We start from the raw sequence: 21941 nt of genomic DNA on the forward strand, positions 1-21941 counted from the left end.
TTTACTTCTTAGAATATTTAGAGGAAGTAATAACATAACATGGAGTTTTGCAAACTTCAACTCCAGAATTACATAAAAAAATCTTTTATCTAGGCTTAATTGTTGTTTCACATGTATCTTACGTTATCTTTCAGCAATCATATTCATTGTTTTGTCATTTGTGGCTATTTATCTTCAGGATACAAGAAGGTAATTACAAAAGGATTACTATAAGACAAACAGCAATGAGAGAGATTAACATTAGATGAGGTCTGATAAATGACAGGAACCAAGGAAGTACAATAGAGCGAGGTATGAAGTGTTACCACTGAATTCAAACCACCTTCATTATAGAACAGCCACCAGTGTCATGACTATTGTTTTAAAATGTATTGTTTTGTGTGATGCCAGGGAATACTCTCCAGCTGTGTCTGTTTATCATTACTGACTCTCAGTTGTTATCAAACAAAATTTTATATTTTTATTACATCTACATGTACATCTACATTTACATAGACACTTTGCAATCTGCCATACGGCACGTGGTGGAGGGTACCCTGTGCCACTATTAGTCATTTCCTTTCCTGTTCCACTCACAAATAGAGCAAGGGAGAAACAACTGTCTATATGACTCCATACCAGCCCTAATTTCTTGTATCTTATCTTCATGGTCTTTATGCACAATGTATGCTGGAGGCAATTGAATCATTCTGCAGTCAGCTCCAAATGTCAGTTCTCTAAATTTTCTCAATAGTGTTCTTTGAAAAGAATGTCGTGTTCCCTCCAGGGATTCCCATTTGAGTTCTTCAAGCATGTCTGTATTGCGTGTTTTTGGAACCTACCAGTAACAGCTCCAGCAGCCCGCCTCTGAATTGCTTTTCCTTTGTTCCAACCTGGTACAGATCCCAAACACTCGAGCAGTGCTCGAAGAATACATCACACAAGCATCCTATATTCGGTCTCTTTTACAGATGAACCATATTTTCTCAACAAACCAAAGTTGATCATTTGCCTTTCCTATCACAGTTCTCCATATCACATTGGTTTGCAGCATTATGCCCAGATACCTAAACAGTGTGCCTGTGTCAAGCAGGACACTACAGATGCTGTATCTGAATGTTATGGGTTTGTTTTTTCCTACTCATCAGCATTAACTTGCCTTTTTCTACATTTAGAGCTGGCTGCCATTCATCACACTAAATAGAAATTGTGTCTAATCATCTTGTATCTTCCAAGAGTCACTCAACTTTGACACCTTATCATACACCACAGCATTACCAGTAAACAACAACAGATTGCAGCTGCACTGTCTGCCAAATCATTTATGTATATAGAGAATAATAACTATTCTGTCAGATTTCTCTGGGGCATTATTGATGATACCCTTGTCTCTGGTGAACACTCACTGCTGAGGACAACATACTGCTTCTATAACTTAAGAAGTGTCTGAGCAATTCACATCTCTGTGAACATATTCCATATTCTCATACCTTCTTTATCAGCCTGCAATGGGGTATTGTGTCAAAAACTTTTGGGAAATCTAAACCTGTGGAATCTGCCTGTTGCCATTCATTCACAGTCTGCAGTACACCATGTGAGAAAAGGGAAGTTGAATTTCACATGAATGGTGCTTCCTAAAACGACACTGATTCATGGATAGAGGCTTAGACACACTTTGCAATTTTGCATAGGACCAGAATGTTTGTGAGTTCTCTGACAGACCTTTTGCTTAGGTATGATGGTCGTTGTTGTGCGCTTCGTGCATAAATCCTTTAACAGATGTACAAATCTGTGCTTGTCATCATTTGCACATTCTCTTGTGAACTGAGGGTGCAACAGCCTCTGCTTCCTCAGCATTTTCCAAGTCTTGTTGTTAAACTATGGTGGGTCTTTTCCATCCTTAATCCATTTACTATGCACATAATTTTCTAGACAACGATTTACAGTCTGCTTAAACTTTGGCCATAATTCCTCTGCGTCCATTTTTCTGGAACTAAGTGATATCAGTTCAATGTCTAAGTCAGATGCTAACAACTGCTTATCTACTCTTTCTAGCAGGAACACTCTCCTAGTCTTCTGAACTAGTTTACTAAGTTTTGTGACCATAATTGCTGTAATGACATTATGATCATTAAACCTTGTTTCTATACTGATGTTGATAAGGTCTGGCCTATTTGTAGCTACAAATTTTAAGATATTCTCATGGTGAGTGGGCTGCCAAACTAGCATCTCAAGACAGTTTTCAGAAAACATGTTCAAAAGTACTTCATGTGACTGTCTATCTGTACCTCCTGCAATGAATTCCTAGACATCCCAATCTATACTCAGTGAGTTAAAGTTGCCCCCAAGCATGATCTGCATATTTACTTACTACTGATCATAGACTTCCTTTGAATGACTCTAGAACTGTCAAAACAGTTGTGGGTAAAAATACCCAACAATTAACTTAGTTTCACCTAGACCTGTTATACATGACCAGATAGCTTCCCTGTCACACTCAACTTCGACCTCAATAGAGACTATTTTTGTCAATTGCAATCAACACTCCCTCTCCTATGGCCTCTAATCCGTCTTTCTGATATATGTTCCATGACTCATTAAATAGCTCAGAGCTTACCACTTCAGGTTTCAGCCAGCTGTTGGTCCTGAGAATAATTTGAGTATGAGAACTTTCCTGGTGGGCAATAAATTCAGGAACTTTGCTACAAATACTTCGACAATTTGCTGATGAAACTTCGACAGTCAAAATGTCTTTATGCTGAACGTGGTCTGATTTCCCTTGCTGCATCTCGACTGGTGAGTCTTTATCAGAGTATCTCAAACTATTGCCTACCCTGAAAAAAAAACCTCATGTGCGCTCCACAAGTATTCTGCTACCCGAGTAGCTGCTTCCTTTTTGTAATGCACCCATGACCTGTCAAGGGGAGTCCTACAAATGCCCAACCAATAATCTGCATCCAAGACAGTCACAGAATTGACAAATCCTTTGGTCGAGACCCTCCATTCTGCTCCAAACCAAATGACCCTGATGTATTGTGGGAACAATGCTGCAAAGTTCTGCCTGCATGCAATGCTTGGGGCCAACAGCTATCACTGCTTCTGCCAGCTGCCTGTATGAACTGCGGATGGCCTCAGAACCCACGCAAAAGGTGTAATTTGTGCCGATGCAAATTGCAGCGTGCAGATGACAGCATCATGCACACTCGATAGCCGCAGGCAAAGCCACCTCCAGAGGACCTCCAATAGACATACTGAGTACACATTGGCTTTCTTTCCAGCCCTGAACAATATCTGCCTAAGGCACTTCATAATGCACCTAACGTTGTAGCTTCTGAGCTTCTGATAACTAGTAACCCCCTCCCCTCTCTGTGCGCCTCCTTAGACCCTGCTGAAGGAGCAGCTTCCTGTTCACTCTCAGGTGAATGGGTAAAGCCAGATGGTCAGTCTCCACATTGGTCCTGTGGTTTGAGCAGAATAGGTGTAGACAAGGATATTCTGTAGATTGAATGGGTGGCAGAACACAGCTTTGGGTGGTGTGTGTAGGATATCCCACACCTCAGAGTACAATGAGACATATTTGAAGCTCTGGTGAATGATGTGGTTAAGTTTATCAAGACCAGGGTGATACTGTGTGATCAGAGGAGTGCTGGTCGGTGGCTGGTGAATGGATTTACTGGTGTCAGAGAAGGAGATGGCATGGTAGATATGTCTGTGAATGAGCTGGATAGGGTACTGTCTGTCAATAAAGCCTCTAGTAAAGCAGTTGGTGTATCTTTAACAATTCCTACTTAACTGCAGGTGCAGCATCTATGAGTTGTGAGACTGTATATCAGTTTCATCAAACAAAGAATGATTAGGGCTCAATTTTTCATGGATGGTGAGGTCCTTGCTAAAATAGTACAAGATGGGAGTGTGGAATCATGGGCCAGGAAATTGCCTGTGGTCTTTTCTAGGGAAACTTTTTGGCATTCATCTTGAGTGGTTTTGGGAAACTACATACCTAAATATGTATTTTAGTATGGTGTTTTGAATCCTGCTATGTCCAAATCTGCTTCTTAATGGTGCATCCACTGTGCCACCTTACTCACTTCTTAAAAAAAATTATGAAGCATTTTAAAGATTGGAATGCTGAAAGACTCTGTGTTACTTCCTCTGCTGTCTCTTACATACATAAGTAACCCAAATTATAAATGGTGACATCCTAGATATATAAGTGGCAGCCTCCTCCAAAAATTATTAATTCGTACTGTGACATGACAATAAATTTTCTCAATAATGTGCTTCAGAGGCAAGAACTGCTCCCTCTACAAGCAACCATACAATTGCCAGAGCATAAAGTGCAATCACTATAGGCTGTAAACAGGAAAATCACTGTTCCACTACAAAGTTTTTCAGCTGCCTCCAAACACATATAAAATTCGCTGGATACATAAAATTCACTGTTCCTCTAAAAATTTTTTAAGCTGCCTCCCAACACATTAAAATTTCCTATTAGCATAATGCAGTTATCGAAAAGACAACTGAAAAATATCTCACTGACAATTTATTCTACCCACTAGCTGATTTCTTAACACGTTGTAAGTAGTGTTTCTTGAAATTAATGTCATTGTATTACTTCCTTTCAGGGAAGATCAGGCTGATGAATACACATCTCTGAAGAAAGAACTTGAGCAGACAGCAAAAAACTGTCGGATATTGTCCTTCAAGTTACGCAAAGCAGAACGAAGAGCTGAGCAGATGGAAGCTGAGAAGCTTGAAGCAGAGCGAAAATGCAGGGAATTGGCAGGTGGACAGGCGGGCCTTGATAAAAGTGAACAAATCAAGCACATGGAACAAGAACTTGCTGTCGCTAATGAAGTATGATAATATGTGACTTCTAAATCCTATCATCAGCATCATTATAAATTCGTTCTCTTAATTGACAGTATTGCTCTGATATGCATAAAAAGTTCTCGATAACTTGCTGTGTCGGATTCAGATAAAATCTCATGTTTTCGGTGACTTCCTCTATCATCAATATCAGGGGCTATGTCTGTACTAGTTGGCTGATACAGCGTATATCTTAGTGTTGGTTTACCAAGTTTCATGACAATTTCTCAGGCCCGCAATTTAGCTCTCATCAAGCTCGGAGGCTATGTCTGACAGCTCTTGATGATCAATGATGGAGGTAGTCATTAAAACCTTCGTATTTTATCCAAATTTGATGTGGCAAGTTTACTAGGACTTTGTATGCAGGGACCGTGTGACAAAAGGCTTCATAGCCATTGTTATGATATAACAACAAAAACCAAAAAAAAGGGCTGCTTCTTTGATTTTACCTCAGCATCACTAATTACTTGTTTCATGTATCTCAGTCAAGGTTACTATTTTCAGATTTTACATTAATGACATGTATGTTAGAAGTTGAAGTAATACATGCCACATCTTACCATATATCATGTTTTTCTCATCATTTGTAAAATTCTTGCTTCTCTGCTAGGAGTCTGGGAGTCGGTATAATACAGTCTTCACTTTCATTCTTCCTTTATCACAGCCACAATGCTACAAATCCCCAATACATTTCTTTAAGGAAAAAAATGATAGCAAAAATTTTCAACAATGGCAGCATTTTTCTTGCTGGAATTTATATGTATGCCGAAGCAGATTTTTTTAATTTTTTTATTTTTATTTTTATTTTTTAACATAACACTTATTGCACGGTGTTTGTGGCTTCAAGAAAAACTCAGCTGCAGAGGGCTATGTTAAGACTTTAATTATCCCATTTATAAAACGTTCTGCATCTGAAGTAATAGCTGAGAATTGTCTATCACTTCAAAATAAATCCCTCTGCGTTAAGTGCCACAAGAGCTGTCATCTTTATGAAGAACATGGAAGTCTCAAAAATGCAACCTCATTACTTCGGAAGCGGCTCTGTAGGAATGAAAATAAAGAAGCAACAACAAGTGTACTACTTCTTATAAGGTGAACATAACCATTGCAGATTGTTTATAGGTCATGAAAAGAATTGAAGAAATGAGTGGATTTAAGAATTTTCTAATTCACTGTTTCCACAGTAGAATAGTGTAAAAGTTCATAGAGATTATTTTTGAAAGAGAAAAATGTAGCTGTTGAAGGTAAAGTGTCATACTTAGAAAACAAACTGAAACAGTAGGACTCAACTACACGAAAGACAAATTTAATAATCATACATGTTAAAATTATTCATGCTAGTCAAACTGCGACAAGGATCAATGAAAGAGGAAATAAAACTAAAATATGAAACTTCCTGGCAGATTAAAACTGTGTGCCCGACCGAGACTCAAACTCGGGACCTTTGCCTTTCGCGGGCAAGTGCTCATTCTAAAAACTAAAATATTTTCCTCAAGGTGTAAGGTGGAAATCAAGGTATTGAGAAGCTGAAGTGCTGCATTATGGGGAAAGAAAGAGCAAGTCATCTGGGATCCTAGGTCAAAATAGGCACAAAACACTGCAGATTATAAATAGGGACCCAAGAATGATACTTCACTAGAGAGATTCCAATTTTAGATAACCTAAGTGTTATCAGAAAAGTATGCAATCCACTAGCCAGTACACTTCATTTAACACTGGAGACTGGACAAGAAGTGAGATGAGCTGATTGTCTGAGAGAGAGAATACACTGTGAACCATATTTTTTACAACTATGAAATTCAGGGTCTAATGTTCGAAATACATGTGCTTCTTATGTTAAAACTTTCAGTTCCTTTGTATTCTGTTTCTTATGAATTTGGATGTGAAATGAGAATATATAAAAGTTGTGTCTTTATGCAGTTGACTGTTACATAGTATGAGGTATTCTTTCTCTTGTGATGAATGTGAATATAGATGCAAAATATGCATTATAATTTTCAAACACAAAATTATCTAATATATGCTGTTAAACAGTGAATTGTATCCTGATGGACTATTTTATCAGAGATAATTTGAAATAGCTTTTTTTTGCAGCATAGTACTGATCATAGTACTGAGCCAAGCGACCTAGCACCCTAAAACAAAGGAACATATTTGTTTGTCTCTTAACTGAAGTTCAGAAACTGATATAATGCAGACACAATTATCATAGCAACAAATACCCATAAAGATCAGGCCTGAACTATCTCATGTGTGACACTGTTAACCTCAGCAAGTAAATGCTTGGTAGCAGTTACCGAATACTTTGTCTTGTGTGTTGCTCAATGTTTTCCTTTCTTATTTTCAAATGAGGGAAGAGACTAATCCTGGTCCATTGTAGACTTTGATTGCAGCTTTCACACCACCAGAAGGGATCAGCAAACCCCATAATCATGTGTCAAGTTCTGCTTTCACAGAACAAGAGTGTAGGCTGCTGTCCTGCAAGAAGGAGGCAAGGCAGTTTCCCCAAACTGCTCCTCTCCCCTCTGGTGGTTATAATTCTGATTTGCTTATGCTTACAGCCAAGTGTCAGTTTATAGTGTCTTTCCTATAGCTGCCAGAAAACAAAACTTTGTAAAATGTTTTGACCGTGCCAAAATTCTTTCCCTAATGTGCAGATATATTTCTGGTTCTACTTCTAAGCTTAGTGCCTTATCACTTCTACATGTAGCATTGGCAAGTGTGTGTAACATGGATATGAATGCCAACAAAAGATGTAAATTATTTTTGTAATTATCGAAATGGTTCAAAAGAGAAAGAAAAAGCTGCTATTTCTCAACAGAAACAATCAGTTATTGAAATCTTAAATAGAGCCAAAAGAAGAAAGCAAACAAAGACCATTTTTGAAAAAGCTTTTGAAGTTTTTGTGGAAGTAAACATACTAATCAAAAAGCTCCCCTATCGGCAGGAAGTTATTTCAAAGCATTAAAGCTTTGTCTTCGGGCATGTTGCATGACAATATTTTAAATATGTGTGCCTAACCATTTACACACACACACCACACACACACACACACACACACACATATTTGCATGTGCACACACACACACACACACACACACACACACACACACACACACATGAATTTTGCCTAAAATATATGTGCATTTTACCACAAATAAAACCAAATTTTCAGGTCCTTATTCACCAATACTGCCAACAGTGTCTCCCCATGGGTAACATTTGTAGAGCCCGCAGCTCGTGGTCTAGTGGATAACGTTGCTGCCTCTGGATCATGAGGTCTGGATCCCGGGTCCCGGGTTCAATTCCCAGCCAGGTTGGGGATTTTCTCTGCCAGGGACTGGGTGTTTGTGTTGTCCTCATCATTTCATCATCATCATTCATGACAGTGGCTCAATTGGACTTCGTTAAAAACTGGGACTATGTACGGGTGCTGATGACCACACAGTTGAGTGCCCCACAAACCAAACATCATCATCATCAGACATATGTAGATATTTTAACCAACACAGGTCACCAATTGTAATTATAAATAGACTTGTACTGTTTTAGAATCAGTTTTTGAACACATAAAAGTGAGACTGACAGTAAATTTTGCGAGATATTCTTAATCTTTCATTAAATAATAAAAAATTTAAAGAGCAGTCGTTTTAGAGGTGGTGCTGTTGCATACTGATTTTATTTTATATATAAGCAAATGAACTTCACTGTTGAAAATGGTAGCTCAGATTATTTGTAGATAAATAATGATATTTGTCAGCTATTTTCATTTACCCTTCACGTATTTAATAGTCTCCTAAAACACAAAAATAAATTAAACTTCTTGCTATTCATTTTGGTGGTGATCAAGAAAAGGTCCTTTCAGTCACAATTACTAGAGCAAATTTTGTGTACAATTTTCCTTGCCACTTCAAGAAATTTATCCCTTCATCTGCACACTTGCTCAAGGTAAATGAAAATGAGGAAGACAATCACACAGCAGTAGCTGAGTGATGTGTGGTCCATAAAAAAAAAAAAAAAATCACTCCATCTTCAGGCCACGAGTGGCCTACCGGGACCATCCAACCACTGTGTCATCCTCAGAGGAGGATGCGGATAGGAGGGGCCTGGGGTCAGCACACCGCTCTCCCGGTCGTTATGATGGTATTCTTGACCGAAGCCGCTACTAGTCGGTCGAGTAGCTCCGCAATTGTCATCACGAGGCTGAGTGCACCCCGAAAAATCGCAACAGCGCATGGCAGCTGTATGGTCACCCATCCAAGTGCCGGCCACGCCCAACAGCGCTTAACTTCGGTGTCTCACGGGAACTGGTGTATCCACTGCGGCAAGGCCATTGCCGATGTGTGGTCCATAGCCCCACATAATAGCATAGAGACTTTAATATCTTTTAGGCTATTACTCTTATCATGGTTTAAGTATACACATAATCACACAAACACTCAAGTGAGCCCACCTGTCACTGCAGCAACAACAAGAAGCTGGTGTTTATTCTGGGGGTTAGGACACATACAGCATACATTCTGAAGCAGCTATTGAAACATCAGGGGAAGGGGGGTGATGAAGGAAGAATTGGTCGCAGTAACAAGAATATTATGCAAGCTGAGTGTGTTGAGGATAGGACTTTGGGTATGATATCACTTATCTGTGGGCATGACAAGAGTTGGTCAAAGCTGAGTAGAGTTGGGCTTTCGAAGACCTGGGTGATACTGATGGTCAGTGACTGCCTCATTGTACCAGTGGATTTGTTGGTGTCACATGGAGAAATACTATGATAAATGTGTTTTAGGACAGGATATTGTCTGTCTGTAAAGGCTCTGGCATCCGAGCTTCATCTCTTTAAGTAGTGTTCCTTCATCTACCTAACAAATTCTAATCCACTCATCTGTCAAACCTACTGTCGGTCCTGTACCGCATTTGCAAAACTCACGCTTCACAGGCATTTCCCATCCTATATAAGGTAGTGTCACTTGTGAAAGCAGCTGCATTGCATATGTGTATGTTACAGTTACATACAGCATTTTAAATGGGGGTGACAACTAACCAGCTTTATATCCATACAAATGTACATTACCAAATGGAGACCAGCAGCAATGACTTCAACCGTTACTTCAGTATTTGTGCAAATCTCTTTGTAGTTACCAGTTTCTTTGACTATGTCTTTCCCTCTCTTCCTCCCATTACCTCCCCACCCCTTCATTTCACTGTACATATGATCTGCTCCCAGCAGCCAAGCTCCTGTCTTCTCCAACAATCCCTCTCATCCTGAGCAGCCACTTATAACTTGCAAGTGGGTGCATTTGGGTGTTGGTGTGGCTATGTGCGTGCACTTAAGCTGAAGAAAGTGGTAGTTAATAAACTCCCTTTGCTACTATAAATGTCATTTTGATACACACAACTTAGCTACAGGTGCGTGGTTGGCTTTTCTCATTTTTGTTTATTGTTTCCATCCCTGATGGAATTTCACAAGATAGTCTAATGTAACTGTACAAACCTGACTGAGTCACTGTAAGTTCTCAATTGTTTGAATTGGTAGTCTCACAGTTCAATGATAGATGCAATACCATTTATTTAGATTTCCCATTTATTCAGGCCAAAACACATTCTGGCAATGATTAGCTTATGTATGTCTTTTCATATCACACAATATTTGTCAACAAGAATGCCATTATCAACCGCATTCTGATTAGTCCACTTTTTCTTCAAGATAATAATGCCAATAAACCAAGTTATCTGTTGTACATAATGTCTTTTAGACAGTGGCAAACTCTTCAGAACACATTCACATAATGAAGTCCTCTGTTGTTCATATACTAATGAGAAAATTTCACCAACACACCATCTGTTCGAAGATGGATAGTTAAAAACAGTTCTTGGAGTCCGTCATAAGATCTTTACTAGTATATTAATACAGAAAAGTTAGGTTGACTATTACAGCTGGGCATTATTCTAAATAAGTTAGAAAGATATTTACACTGAATAATTATAGTCACATGAGTAGCTAATACCCTCTTTCACACAAAGAACTTTATATGGTATTGAACTTTAACTGTGAACTTTTTCACTAATATGTGGACTTTGATATAGAAATATTGACTGACTGATATCAGATGAAAACTTTTCCATTAAGATATTAGCATGGTGATTGCAAAGCACAGACTGCCTACTTCTTGCCTGGAGGTGGCATATATAGACAAGCATCAGGACAGCTGGTGAAATCAGTCATTAAATTTCACTTTATAGTGATGTAAGGGTCAAATTTAGTAGTGGTGTTATTCCAGTGAAGCAAACAATAATTTTACTTGATTGTACGTTAGATAACTATACAAGTAAGAAAGTCTGATACACTGTCTGGCTGATACAGTGTGCATCTCCATGGTGGTTTACCAAATTTCATGGAAATTTCTCAGGTTTTCAGTTTTCCTAATTTTTTTAATTTCTTAAGTAGCACCTTACTCATGTAATCAAATCTATTATCTCGGTTAGAAAAATTAGGACAGTAGAAGTATAACATCCAGTCAGCAAGGAAGCTTGAAAGATCAAATCATGGGAATATTTTCGGGTGGGGCAAACCTAGTTACAAACAATTAAAATATCTTTTTGTTGTTGTTGTGGTCTTCTGTTTAAAGACTGGTTTGTTGCAGCTCTCCATGCTACTCTGTCCTGAGCAATATTCTTTATCTCTGAATAACTACTGCAACCTACATCCTTATGAATCTGGTTACAGTATTCATCTCTTGGTCTCCCTCTACAGTTTTTACCCCCCGCCACAGACTTCCCTCCAATAACAAATTGGTGATCTCTTGATGACTCAGAATGTGTCCTATCAACTGATCCCTTGTTTTAGTCAAGCTGTGCCATAAATTTCTTTTCTCCCCAATCCTATTCATTACTTCCACATTAGTTACATGATCTACCCACCTAATCTTTAACGTTTTTCAGTGACACCACATTCCAAAAGGTTCTATTCTCTTCTTGTTGAAACTGTTAATGCTTTTATACATGACTACATCTCATACAAATATATTCGGAAAATATGTAATAACCTATATTCATTGTTAACAAGTTTCTCTTCTTCAGAAACACTTTTCTCGTCACTACCATCTGCATTTTATACCCTCTCTGTATGGGCCATCATCAGGTATTTTGCTTCCCAAATAACAAAATGTGTCTACTGCTTCAAGTGTCTCATTTCCTAATCTAATTCCCACATCATCACCAGATTTTTAGAAAAAATAAACTGCTTAATGGAAAGAAGGAAATTAGAGCTAGGTCTTTTTGGAAATAAACAATTATTACCTCATGACATTTTTAGGATCTCATGGCTTCTGAACATAGTCAATTACTGATTTCTCTTAAAAGAAAATATATCATGTAAAACTTATGGACCATTTGAATCAGCATAGTTCAATTAACTCTCTGAACAGTAAATGTTAATGAAATATTACCTAACAAATAATTTCAATATTTTATTAATATACTAGCAGAACAATAGAGGAAAAATTTTATTTGTTTTAGGACTAATATTGTACCAAATATAGTTATTACAATCTGTTACATTTCATAGCATGAAGAACTAAATCAAATCAGTCTTCAGATTGAAGACCAAAACACCACCACTTTCTAAAATTGTTTAATTTTAAAGTTTTAATGAAAGCAACTGAAGCTATATCCACAGTATTGATATCACTGTGCTATTAAATATGTGCTGGCTTCTCCAGTGACAAATGTTTCCAATATTCTGAATTTTTAATAACACAAGCACGCAAACAGAGCTTATTCTTTACAGTATATCCACATCCCACTTTAGCAGCTTGTTATAGTAAACTACACTCACCGGAATCAGTTATCCTGGTGTGCTTGAACTATAATCATTAAAATATGTGCTGCTGTACCATAGGAAATGTATAAAATGTTCATATATATTTCATAATAAGCTCTCTTGACAATTTTCTTACTGTGTTGTGTTTTAGGTGGCAATCAGGCTGCAAAAAGAGCTAGATGAAGCTCTACAAAAACTGAAGGCTCAGGAAGAAGTTAAGGAAGACAAGAAACCTACAAAGAAACCTCCCATGCTTGGTTCAATTGGAAAAACATCATCAGGGGAGGTTAGTATAACTCTGATTGTTTCCTAAGATTTTGTTACTGTGTGGTAAAGTAAAGCAGATTGAACTAGCAGACTTAATGCTCCCGCCAGAGAATAGTATCACATTTCTAAGTAAAGTGTAACTTATGACATGTTCATTCACACTTATGACTTATACCAGAAAATTATGATGTTGCATTTGAATGAAATCACAGTTTTAAAGGAAACCTTATCACCATAGATTGTCAGTTAAGTTATGTAAAGGTTATGGTGCTGGTTGAATACAATACCTCATTATGTCATTTTGTGGAACAAGGGCATATTACACTGTTGACAGTTACACAGATTATTCATAGATGGTTGCTGTTTTAAGGGGATATGTTGTGTACCCATACAAGTTTTTTTCTTTCTCCATCCTTCCACTTTAATACTCATAAGAGAAAGAAAAGTTGGTAGCTTTTGAATCCTTTGTGGAACTAAAGTAAAAGCTAGAGTACACACACACACACACACACACACACACACACGCGCGCGCGCGCACCTGTGCCCCTACATAGTACCAGCTGGATTCAGAGTGTTGAGATTACAGTTTGGCATGTGGACTAGGGTCAGGTAGGGGTTGCATCAGGTGAGGTGGGTGGAAGGAGAGAGAGGTGGGAGGCAAGAATAGGGGCTTGGGGTGGGTAGCTAGTGGCTTGGTGTGAGGCACCTGGTTACCTGGCTAGGAATGTGAATTAGAGGGGTGTCAGTAACTCAATGCTTCTGCAATTCAGTTATTGGTCCCCTTTAATCCTAAATTATTTACATTCCATGAGACATTTCCTATGTATACTCTTTCAGAACAAACACACAACGACAAACTTACAACTATATGTATTAAAAATCATTCATACTGATACAGGTGGACAGAGTCAATTTACATATGACAGTTTTGTCGTAAGTGTAGTGTAACACACACAGTCATTGAAAACATGTGTTCGCTTCCAGTTTTTTAGACAGCACACTTTTATTAATGTTTATTGACCTGATTCTGTGCTCTTGTGGTACATTTTCCATGTGTGTTGATGTTGATTAAAAATAGATAATGTGGGACTTTCCAGATATACCATTCTTGCTTACTTCTTAAAATCATTTAGCTGCGATATTGGGTGTGTTTTTATATTTATTTTTGTAATTATGACTATTGTAGTAAATAATAAGTGCTGCATTGAGACAAAGAGGAGTGGATTATCTGTGGCTCTACTGTTTGTGCAATCTTCAAAGAATTTGTTTGTGTTAAACTGATAAAAGGACAACAGGTTTATGTTATATATTTCAGAAACTTTCTCGAGAATCTTTAACCAGAGGGGGTTCTCAAGATGATCCTGCACAGTTACTCCGAGATCTCCAAGATGCAATGGAGAGAGAAGCAGACTTAAGAGAGCAACTTCGTTTTGCTGAAGAAGAGGTATTGTATATTAATATGTGCTTTCTTGTTACTAGTTTTTATGACCAGTGATTCCATAATGAATTTTAATTACCTCTGCAGAAACGAGCTCATTCAGAAATTAAGCATGAGGGTATGTTTCAATCAGAAATGTTACTGTCAGTCTCTCAAATAACATACATTGAAGTTATGATGTCATTAAGTATATTTGATCCAACAATGATTGGCACTATTGATACAGATGAGATTTGATGCACAGCCATATTGAGTATATTTGCAGGACATTCTATTGAATGACTTAACCAAACAAACATTTGTTGGACTCACTAATTCATAGAAAATGCTCAAAAAAATCGCGCCACACTAGGCTTTTTGTGTATTTTTTAAAAATTAGAACCTTCTCTCTTAGTACCCTTATGACCACAGCGAATTACTACATACAGTCACCTGTGTAATGGATGCAGAGGTAAACCTGCTGTCTCACTGCAGATCAGTAAAGAACACTGTGTTCCCAGTTGTGAATAGGAAAATGCAGCTTGTGTACACTTTTGAATCTGTCAACTTGCCTCAAAGATCTGTTTCAAGTTTAGGCCATGCAGACATTGGCACTATATGTAAGGCAAGGATGGTTGTCAGCATGGGAAGTACATACCAAATTGGTGTTCACCACAGTGACACCATTCAAAAATTTGATTGCTATTGTAAAACACAAAACACTGAAGATCTGCATTGTAGTGAGTGCGTGCCATCAACAAAACCAGCTGATGGCTGCTGCATACTTGTAGATAATGCAACTTAACTGTGCACTACCTTTTTGGACTCAGCTGGGACGTTTGTGGTGACCTAGGCAACATGTAATAATCTACACATGATCAGTTTGTCCTCTAGACATCCATTCCAAACAGCAATATATGTTCTGAACTGGTATCTTCTGCAGATGTCAGCTGCCTCTCATTGCTGTTGAGGTATTTGAAGGCTGTGCTGTGTTTGGGGTAGGATTCTCCAACCTGTTGCGTTGTAATATAAACAATATTTCAATTATGGATTTGTCCTTCAAGATGATGATACATGATCATATTGCGCCCACTTTGTGAACACTTTCTTCCAGCAGGCAGGCCTGTGATACATGCTGACAAGAGCTTGGTTCAGCACTGTTTGGCCCAATTGAAACTTGCAATGTTTTGTCACAGGAACCTCATGATACGGTGGATGACTTAAGGAGATCAACTGTTGAAGAGTGTGCTTTTATGGATGGTATGCCACAGCATAGAATGTTTTCAAGTGCAGACTTTGATCTCATGGATGTCCAGAGAAGTGAACTTTTCAACAGACTGCCTTGATTTTGATTATTGTTTTGTTTAAAATGTTTCCAGAAATTACTGCAAATGAGTTGCAGGCATTTTTGAAAACATGTATTCATCGTAGTTGAAGTGTTCCACATCCACAAGGGATAAAAGTTTTTATTTTTTTTTATTTCATAGTGTAGTTTTTTTTAAATATATATAGCTTCATAAGGCATAATCTGTCATTCCCTATTCCTGCTGAATCAAATCTCACAAATGTTCACAGATATGCAGGTGGTGCAAAACTTACTTCAGCAGTTGGTATTTTGTTCCAATATAAATACATCAATTGTATTTCAATGAAAATAATCAATTTTTGGAAAATATAAATGGATAGATGAAAAAAATCTACTCATCAAGCAGTGGCACGAGAAAACAGAGATAAAATTTAAGGAAATGTGCAAGCTTTTGAATCCAGTGGCTCCTTCTTCTGGCAGAATTGTTGAAGGGGATGGGAGAGGGATGAAGAAAAAGGACTGGCAATGTTTAGGAAAGTGGTGACTTCAAGCAAGTCATGCTGAATCCTGGGTCAGGAGAGACTTACCAGAGAGGATGAGAAGGAAAGACTGATTGCTGGGGACTGTGCTGGATGAGAGATTATCAGTTGTATTTGTAATTGAATATTATACCTAAACATTCAAAGAATAATCTGTGGGAAAAATGATATTTCTAATGTGACTGATCAGGTGATTGTTTCAGTTCAGTTTCAAAACTCACAAAGTCAGAATATATTTCCAAGGATGAAAGTGTGTTAGAATATTAGCTGTTCTTTGGGCAGTACAAAACATCTTAAAGTTTTAAAATCAATAATACAATTTAAAAAGACAGCTAAACAGGAAAAACATATAATCCTTCTGTACATAAAGGAAACCATGCACCTTAACTAAATACAGATACTTTGATTATTGAGAGGAAAGTAGTCATATTTATTGAGAAAATGTGACATACTATTTGTAGGAACTTCGGACAATGAACCCTACAAATATGTTGATTACATGACATTCTTGCAGTATAATAATGGCATTTCCTTGATGCTGATTCCGTACAACTGTAATGGAAAATACCTCTTATTAAATCTCTTTGCAAATCGTGGTGATGGTTTATCTCAACAAGCTGCAAGCTTTAAAACTGAACTTGCATGAGATTCTAGCTTGGACTTGTATGTAATACCTTCCGGTATTGACTTTGACGTGTTCCATTGTTATGGCCATTGGTGGACAATTGTTGAAGCTTGGCAAATATAAAATTATTTCCATGCAGGCAGTACGTCCTTTGATAGTAAAGTTACTAACATCATGACAGACATTTATCAGGAAATTTTATGTGTTATTAAAATTTTGACCATCAAGATCTCATGTGAAACTTATCCTTGGAATAAAGTAAAAGGTACATAACTTGATGTTGGAGGCATGTAGAAAAATAGGAAAATAGAAAATAAAAGCTTTATGAAGATTACATACTGCTGACAGCCTGACTGGCTGACCAATCTTACATAAATATTTAATTACATTTTTCTATGAATTTCAAATGGAGGTTGTTGTATGAAGGGTTGTAGAGCCAGAGGATAAATCCTTGTAATGGAAGTCATATGCTAATAAATTTTACTTATTTCTGGTAGATTAACAGTATCAAAGAACAATGGAAGTAACCCATTAAATGAAATGCATAGGAACACTACATTCACAATTACATAGAAGGTTGTACCTTTATTACAGCAATGTAACGACTAGCCATATTTGGATTGCCTTCTATATTTGACTTCAGTATAGCTGCTGGTCAGTGTTCAGGCAGACCATACCCATATGGAAGATTCGTATAACCACAGAATGCTGAAATAATGCAGATGTGAAATATAAATAAACAGAATAACTGATGACTGTAAAACCTTCTCACAGAATGATCTGATGCACTTGGTATTTGAGATTCATTCTGCAGAAAACACTTTAGGATTCAATCATAGATAATATCTTAGGTGTCCAGCAAATTAGGCACTTAAGAGCACATGTTGGAAAACCAAGAGATATTATTAGGAAATCCAACCATGTTAGCATATTGTTACATAGAACGTGAAATGCATACCATGTCCTAGATTTAGAATGAGAGCACTTAAGAAGAATGCTCTCCTACTTCATTGAGAAGAATGGAAAGCGGGTTACAGTTTATGTTCACATTGATGACAAGTTCATCAGATACAGCACATGTTTATATCCAGAAAAACATAAACTATATGCTGTTGTCACCAGTCAAGGACCTGCAACAAACAGATAGGAAATTCACTTTCTATTTGTAGGTTAACACCATTGTGTTTACACTTTGTGGCTCCTCTGACATTTTCCCATCATTTTCCTTTTCTGTTTGCACATGATAATTTTACAGAATGATATGGGTTGCTGCTAGTGATTGAAAAGAATGCTCCTGATATGATTTACATTTTACTGTATTTTTCCTCCCACTGAAATTTGTATCTATACATATATTTCCAAATAACAGATGTACAGTAGAACTTCTTTTCCCACTTCACACCATGCTTTCTCTGTAAATTGCCTCCTGCTGTAGCAAGGGAGCTTACAGGTTTATAAAATAGGATGTTGTCTTTTTCTTTTTTCTCAGTCTTCTCACTGGTTTTATTCAGCTTCTACACCAACCCCTTAAGCTCAAAGTAACATGTGCATCTTATGTCCTCAATTATTTGCTAGATGTGTTCCATTCTTGCCACACAGCTTTTACTCTCTATAGTTCCCTCTAGTAGCATGGAGGCTATTCCCTTACCCCTTAGAAAATGTACTATCATCATGTCCCTTCTTCTTTTCAGTGTTCTCCATATGCTGCTTTCTTTGCAAATTCTGTGGAAAGCCTCCTCATTCCTTATCTTAAGAGTCCACATGATTTTCGGAATTCTTTTGTAGCAATACATCTTGAATATTTCGATTGTCTTCTGTTCTGGTTTTACCAATGTCAACAATTTGCTGCCATACAGTGCTGTGATGCAAACGTACATTCTCAGAAATTTCTTCCTCGAATTAAGGTCTGTATTTGATACTAGTAGATTTCTCTTGGCCAGGCAGGAACGCCCTATTTGCCTGTGTAGTAGATTTCTATTGGTCAGGAATGCCCTCTTTGCCTGTGATAGTCTGATTTTTATGTCCTCCTCCTTCATATGTCATGGGTTATTTTACTTCCAAGGTAGCAGAATTCCTTAACTCTGTGTACTTCATGATCACAAGTTTTGATTTTTTGTTTCTCACTATTTTCTTCTACTACTTCTCATTACATTTGTCTTTTTTCCAGTTTATTCTCAATCCATAGTCTGTACTTATTGGACTGTTCACTCCACTCAACAGATCCTGTAATTCTTCTTAGCTCTTACTGATGATCGCAAAGTCACCAGCTAATCTTATCACTATGTCCTTTCACCCTGAATTTTAGTCCCACTCATGAACCTTTCTTTCATTTCCATCATTGCTTCTTCAATGTAAATGTTGAAGAGTAAGGGTGAAAGACTGCATCCCTGCCTTACGGCTTTTTTAATCCTTGAGAGCATGTCCGTTTTTTATGATATGAGCAAGTGCACAATGTACTATTCATACATATGTAAGGAACAGCTGTCTTTATGCTACCATGGTAAATATGTGTGGGCAACTTCACAGTTTAATCTTAGTTTAGTTAAACAACAATAAAACAAACTTACATTAAATGAACTGAATCACTCTTTAACCAAGCAGTAATAAAATGATCTTTCATTATATCAATCTGTTGTCACGTACAAGTGTTATCCCACAGTAATGTCCCACTTGAAGCATTAAACAGCACAGTTGCATTAGATCCCAGAAAGATGCTTATTTGATTGCTAATTATCTTGCAGATAACTGCCATATTGGGGGATTGTGCTGTTGGCTCAGAATCTGGGTCTTTTTCTTTGATAGATCGTAATTTATTTATTTTTTATTTTTTTTATTTTTTTATTTATTTATTTTTTGCCTCACTCGCTGTTTATTTTATATTACTGCTGCTCACTTGGATGTATGATAGCACAACTTAGCACTGTGTTAGCTGAAGCACTAATGAGGCAATAGGTAAGGGCTTGAAGGGGGGGGGGGGGGAACACAGACAAGACAATGTTATTTGTAGTTGGCTCACTTTATACATAGGCGTGCCTGCTCGAGGGTTAATCTGAGCATTTCCTTCTTGGTCTTCCAAACTTACTGTTGACTCTTGGTTCTTGTTCATATTGTTTTCACTCTCTTTCCCTATGGCTTACTTTTATTTTTCCCAGAATTTCAAAAACATCATGCACCTTGTTTCCATTATCAAGTGCAACATCAGAACTGCCTCTCTGGTGTCTTTATCTTTCTTAAAGTGAAACTGATGGTCATCTAACAGATCCTCCATTTAATTTTCAATTCTTCTGTACGTTATTCTTGTCAGAAATTGACTTTAATGAGATGTTAAGCACTGTTATTTTTGGAATTGTATGGATGATATTTTTCTAAAAGTCTGATGGCATGGTGCTAGTCTCATGGATTCTGCACACCCACTTGAATAGTTGTTTGGCTGCCACTTCCCTCAATGTTTTCAAAAATTCTGATGGCATGTTATCTATCCCTCCTGGCCTTCCAGAGCTCTCTTCAGTTCTGGCTTTAATACTGAATCCCCTACATCATCCATATCGACACTAGTTTCTTCTTCTGCAAGTCACCAGACAAGTTCTCCCCTCATACAGGCCAACAGTGTACTCTTTTCACCTATCCACTCTCCCCTATGTGTTTAATAGTGGAATTCCCAATACACTTTAAATCTTACCAACATTGTTTTTAATTTCACAGAAGGTTGTTTTGAGTTTTCTACATGCTGAGTCAGTCTTTCCAAGATCATTGTCTTTTTCTTTCTCAATGTATTTGCATTTTTCTGCATTCATTTCATTTTGGCTGCCCTGCACTTCCTATTTCCTTTATCCCTAAGTGATTTACATTGTTGTATTCCTGTCTTTTCCTTAACATTTTTGTACTACCATCTTTTGCTGATCAATTGAAGTATTTCTTCTGTTACCCAGGGTTCCTTTGGAGTTACCTTTCTAGTATCTGTGACTGACTGTCCAATATTTGTAATTGCCCTTTTTAAAGTTTCCATTCCTCTTCTACCCAGTTTAGAGATGTCCATCCTCTTCAACTAAACTGCCTGCCATGATATACTTTATTACAATATCCACATCCTTAATGTACTTCTAATGCATCACATCATTCGTCAGTATTTCAGTTTCCCACTTCCTTCCACATTGATTCTTCTGTATGATTGTCTTAAACTTTGGTCCACACTTCCCATAAAAAGCTAATATTCAAAACCTGCTCATTAATTTTCAAAATAAAACAATATGGATCTGTGTTTGAGAAGGTGACAAAACTCAGATTGCGTGGCAATACAGATACCAAGTCACTGGTGACTGCTTGGTAACATATTGTGAACTATTTACTGGTATGTTTTTGTGCAGTCAAACCATCTGTGGAGTTCTAATTAAATAGTTGCTGTTTATGTTCTATCAATTGCTTAATAATCCCTTGTTTATGTTGATTTTATTCAAAGGAAATTGTTACCTACACCAGTAACAACACAGACCTGGATAGAACATACTGCAACTTCACATCTGACTTTGCAATGAACACTGCTAAATGGCATGTAGCTAACAAGAGTTTCCTATTCTTGTGTCTAGATAATTGGATAACTTGTAGAAGGGTAGCTAGTGAGCTGTTTGAATTGGTAGCTAACAAGGTATGTTTGAACTGGTAGGAATTCTCAGTTTCTTGCTGCATGTTAAATGGGAGCTTGTTGCGTACATTTTCACCAGAATACATAACTACATCTGAAGCATAAACAAAGAGCAAAGCCTTGATGAAAATTGGTCTTAAGTCTTATATTGTGAATGCCCAAATTGTAGGTCAGCTGAAACAGATGTTTATTATCATCATCAAAAACCATTAAGAAGTAAATACACTAAGAAGTGAACGTAAGAAATACAAGATCCTTAAAGAGGCCTCTGTAAGACATTTGGTTATGTACCTTACACAGTATCCCTGTTGTAGACTTATGTTGAATAAATACTTTATTTACTATGTGTGCGTTTCCCCAGAAAATAATTACACCAGACAAGACAAAATAAGCAAACAACTTTGTCTTTAAATAAAGACAGCAAGATATTGCTAAGAGCAAATTACGTTGAAACAAGCCTTTGAACTCATTTTGTACCAGA

The 21941-nt window shown here is 37.4% G+C and overlaps 1 protein-coding gene across 1 annotated transcript in view; it reads left to right on the forward strand.

Annotated features, from left to right (window-relative positions):
• LOC126237483 (uncharacterized) overlaps positions 1–21941 on the forward strand; it is a 461878-nt gene that overhangs the window by 243760 nt on the left and 196177 nt on the right. The window contains exons 10-12 of the mRNA XM_049947630.1: positions 4605–4836; positions 12819–12953; positions 14250–14378. Coding sequence (XP_049803587.1) covers positions 4605–4836; positions 12819–12953; positions 14250–14378 — 496 coding nt within the window. The remainder of the gene's footprint in view (positions 1–4604; positions 4837–12818; positions 12954–14249; positions 14379–21941) is intronic.

The sequence above is a fragment of the Schistocerca nitens genome, chromosome 2, assembly GCF_023898315.1.
Source record: "Schistocerca nitens isolate TAMUIC-IGC-003100 chromosome 2, iqSchNite1.1, whole genome shotgun sequence".
NCBI lineage: Eukaryota > Metazoa > Arthropoda > Insecta > Orthoptera > Acrididae > Schistocerca > Schistocerca nitens.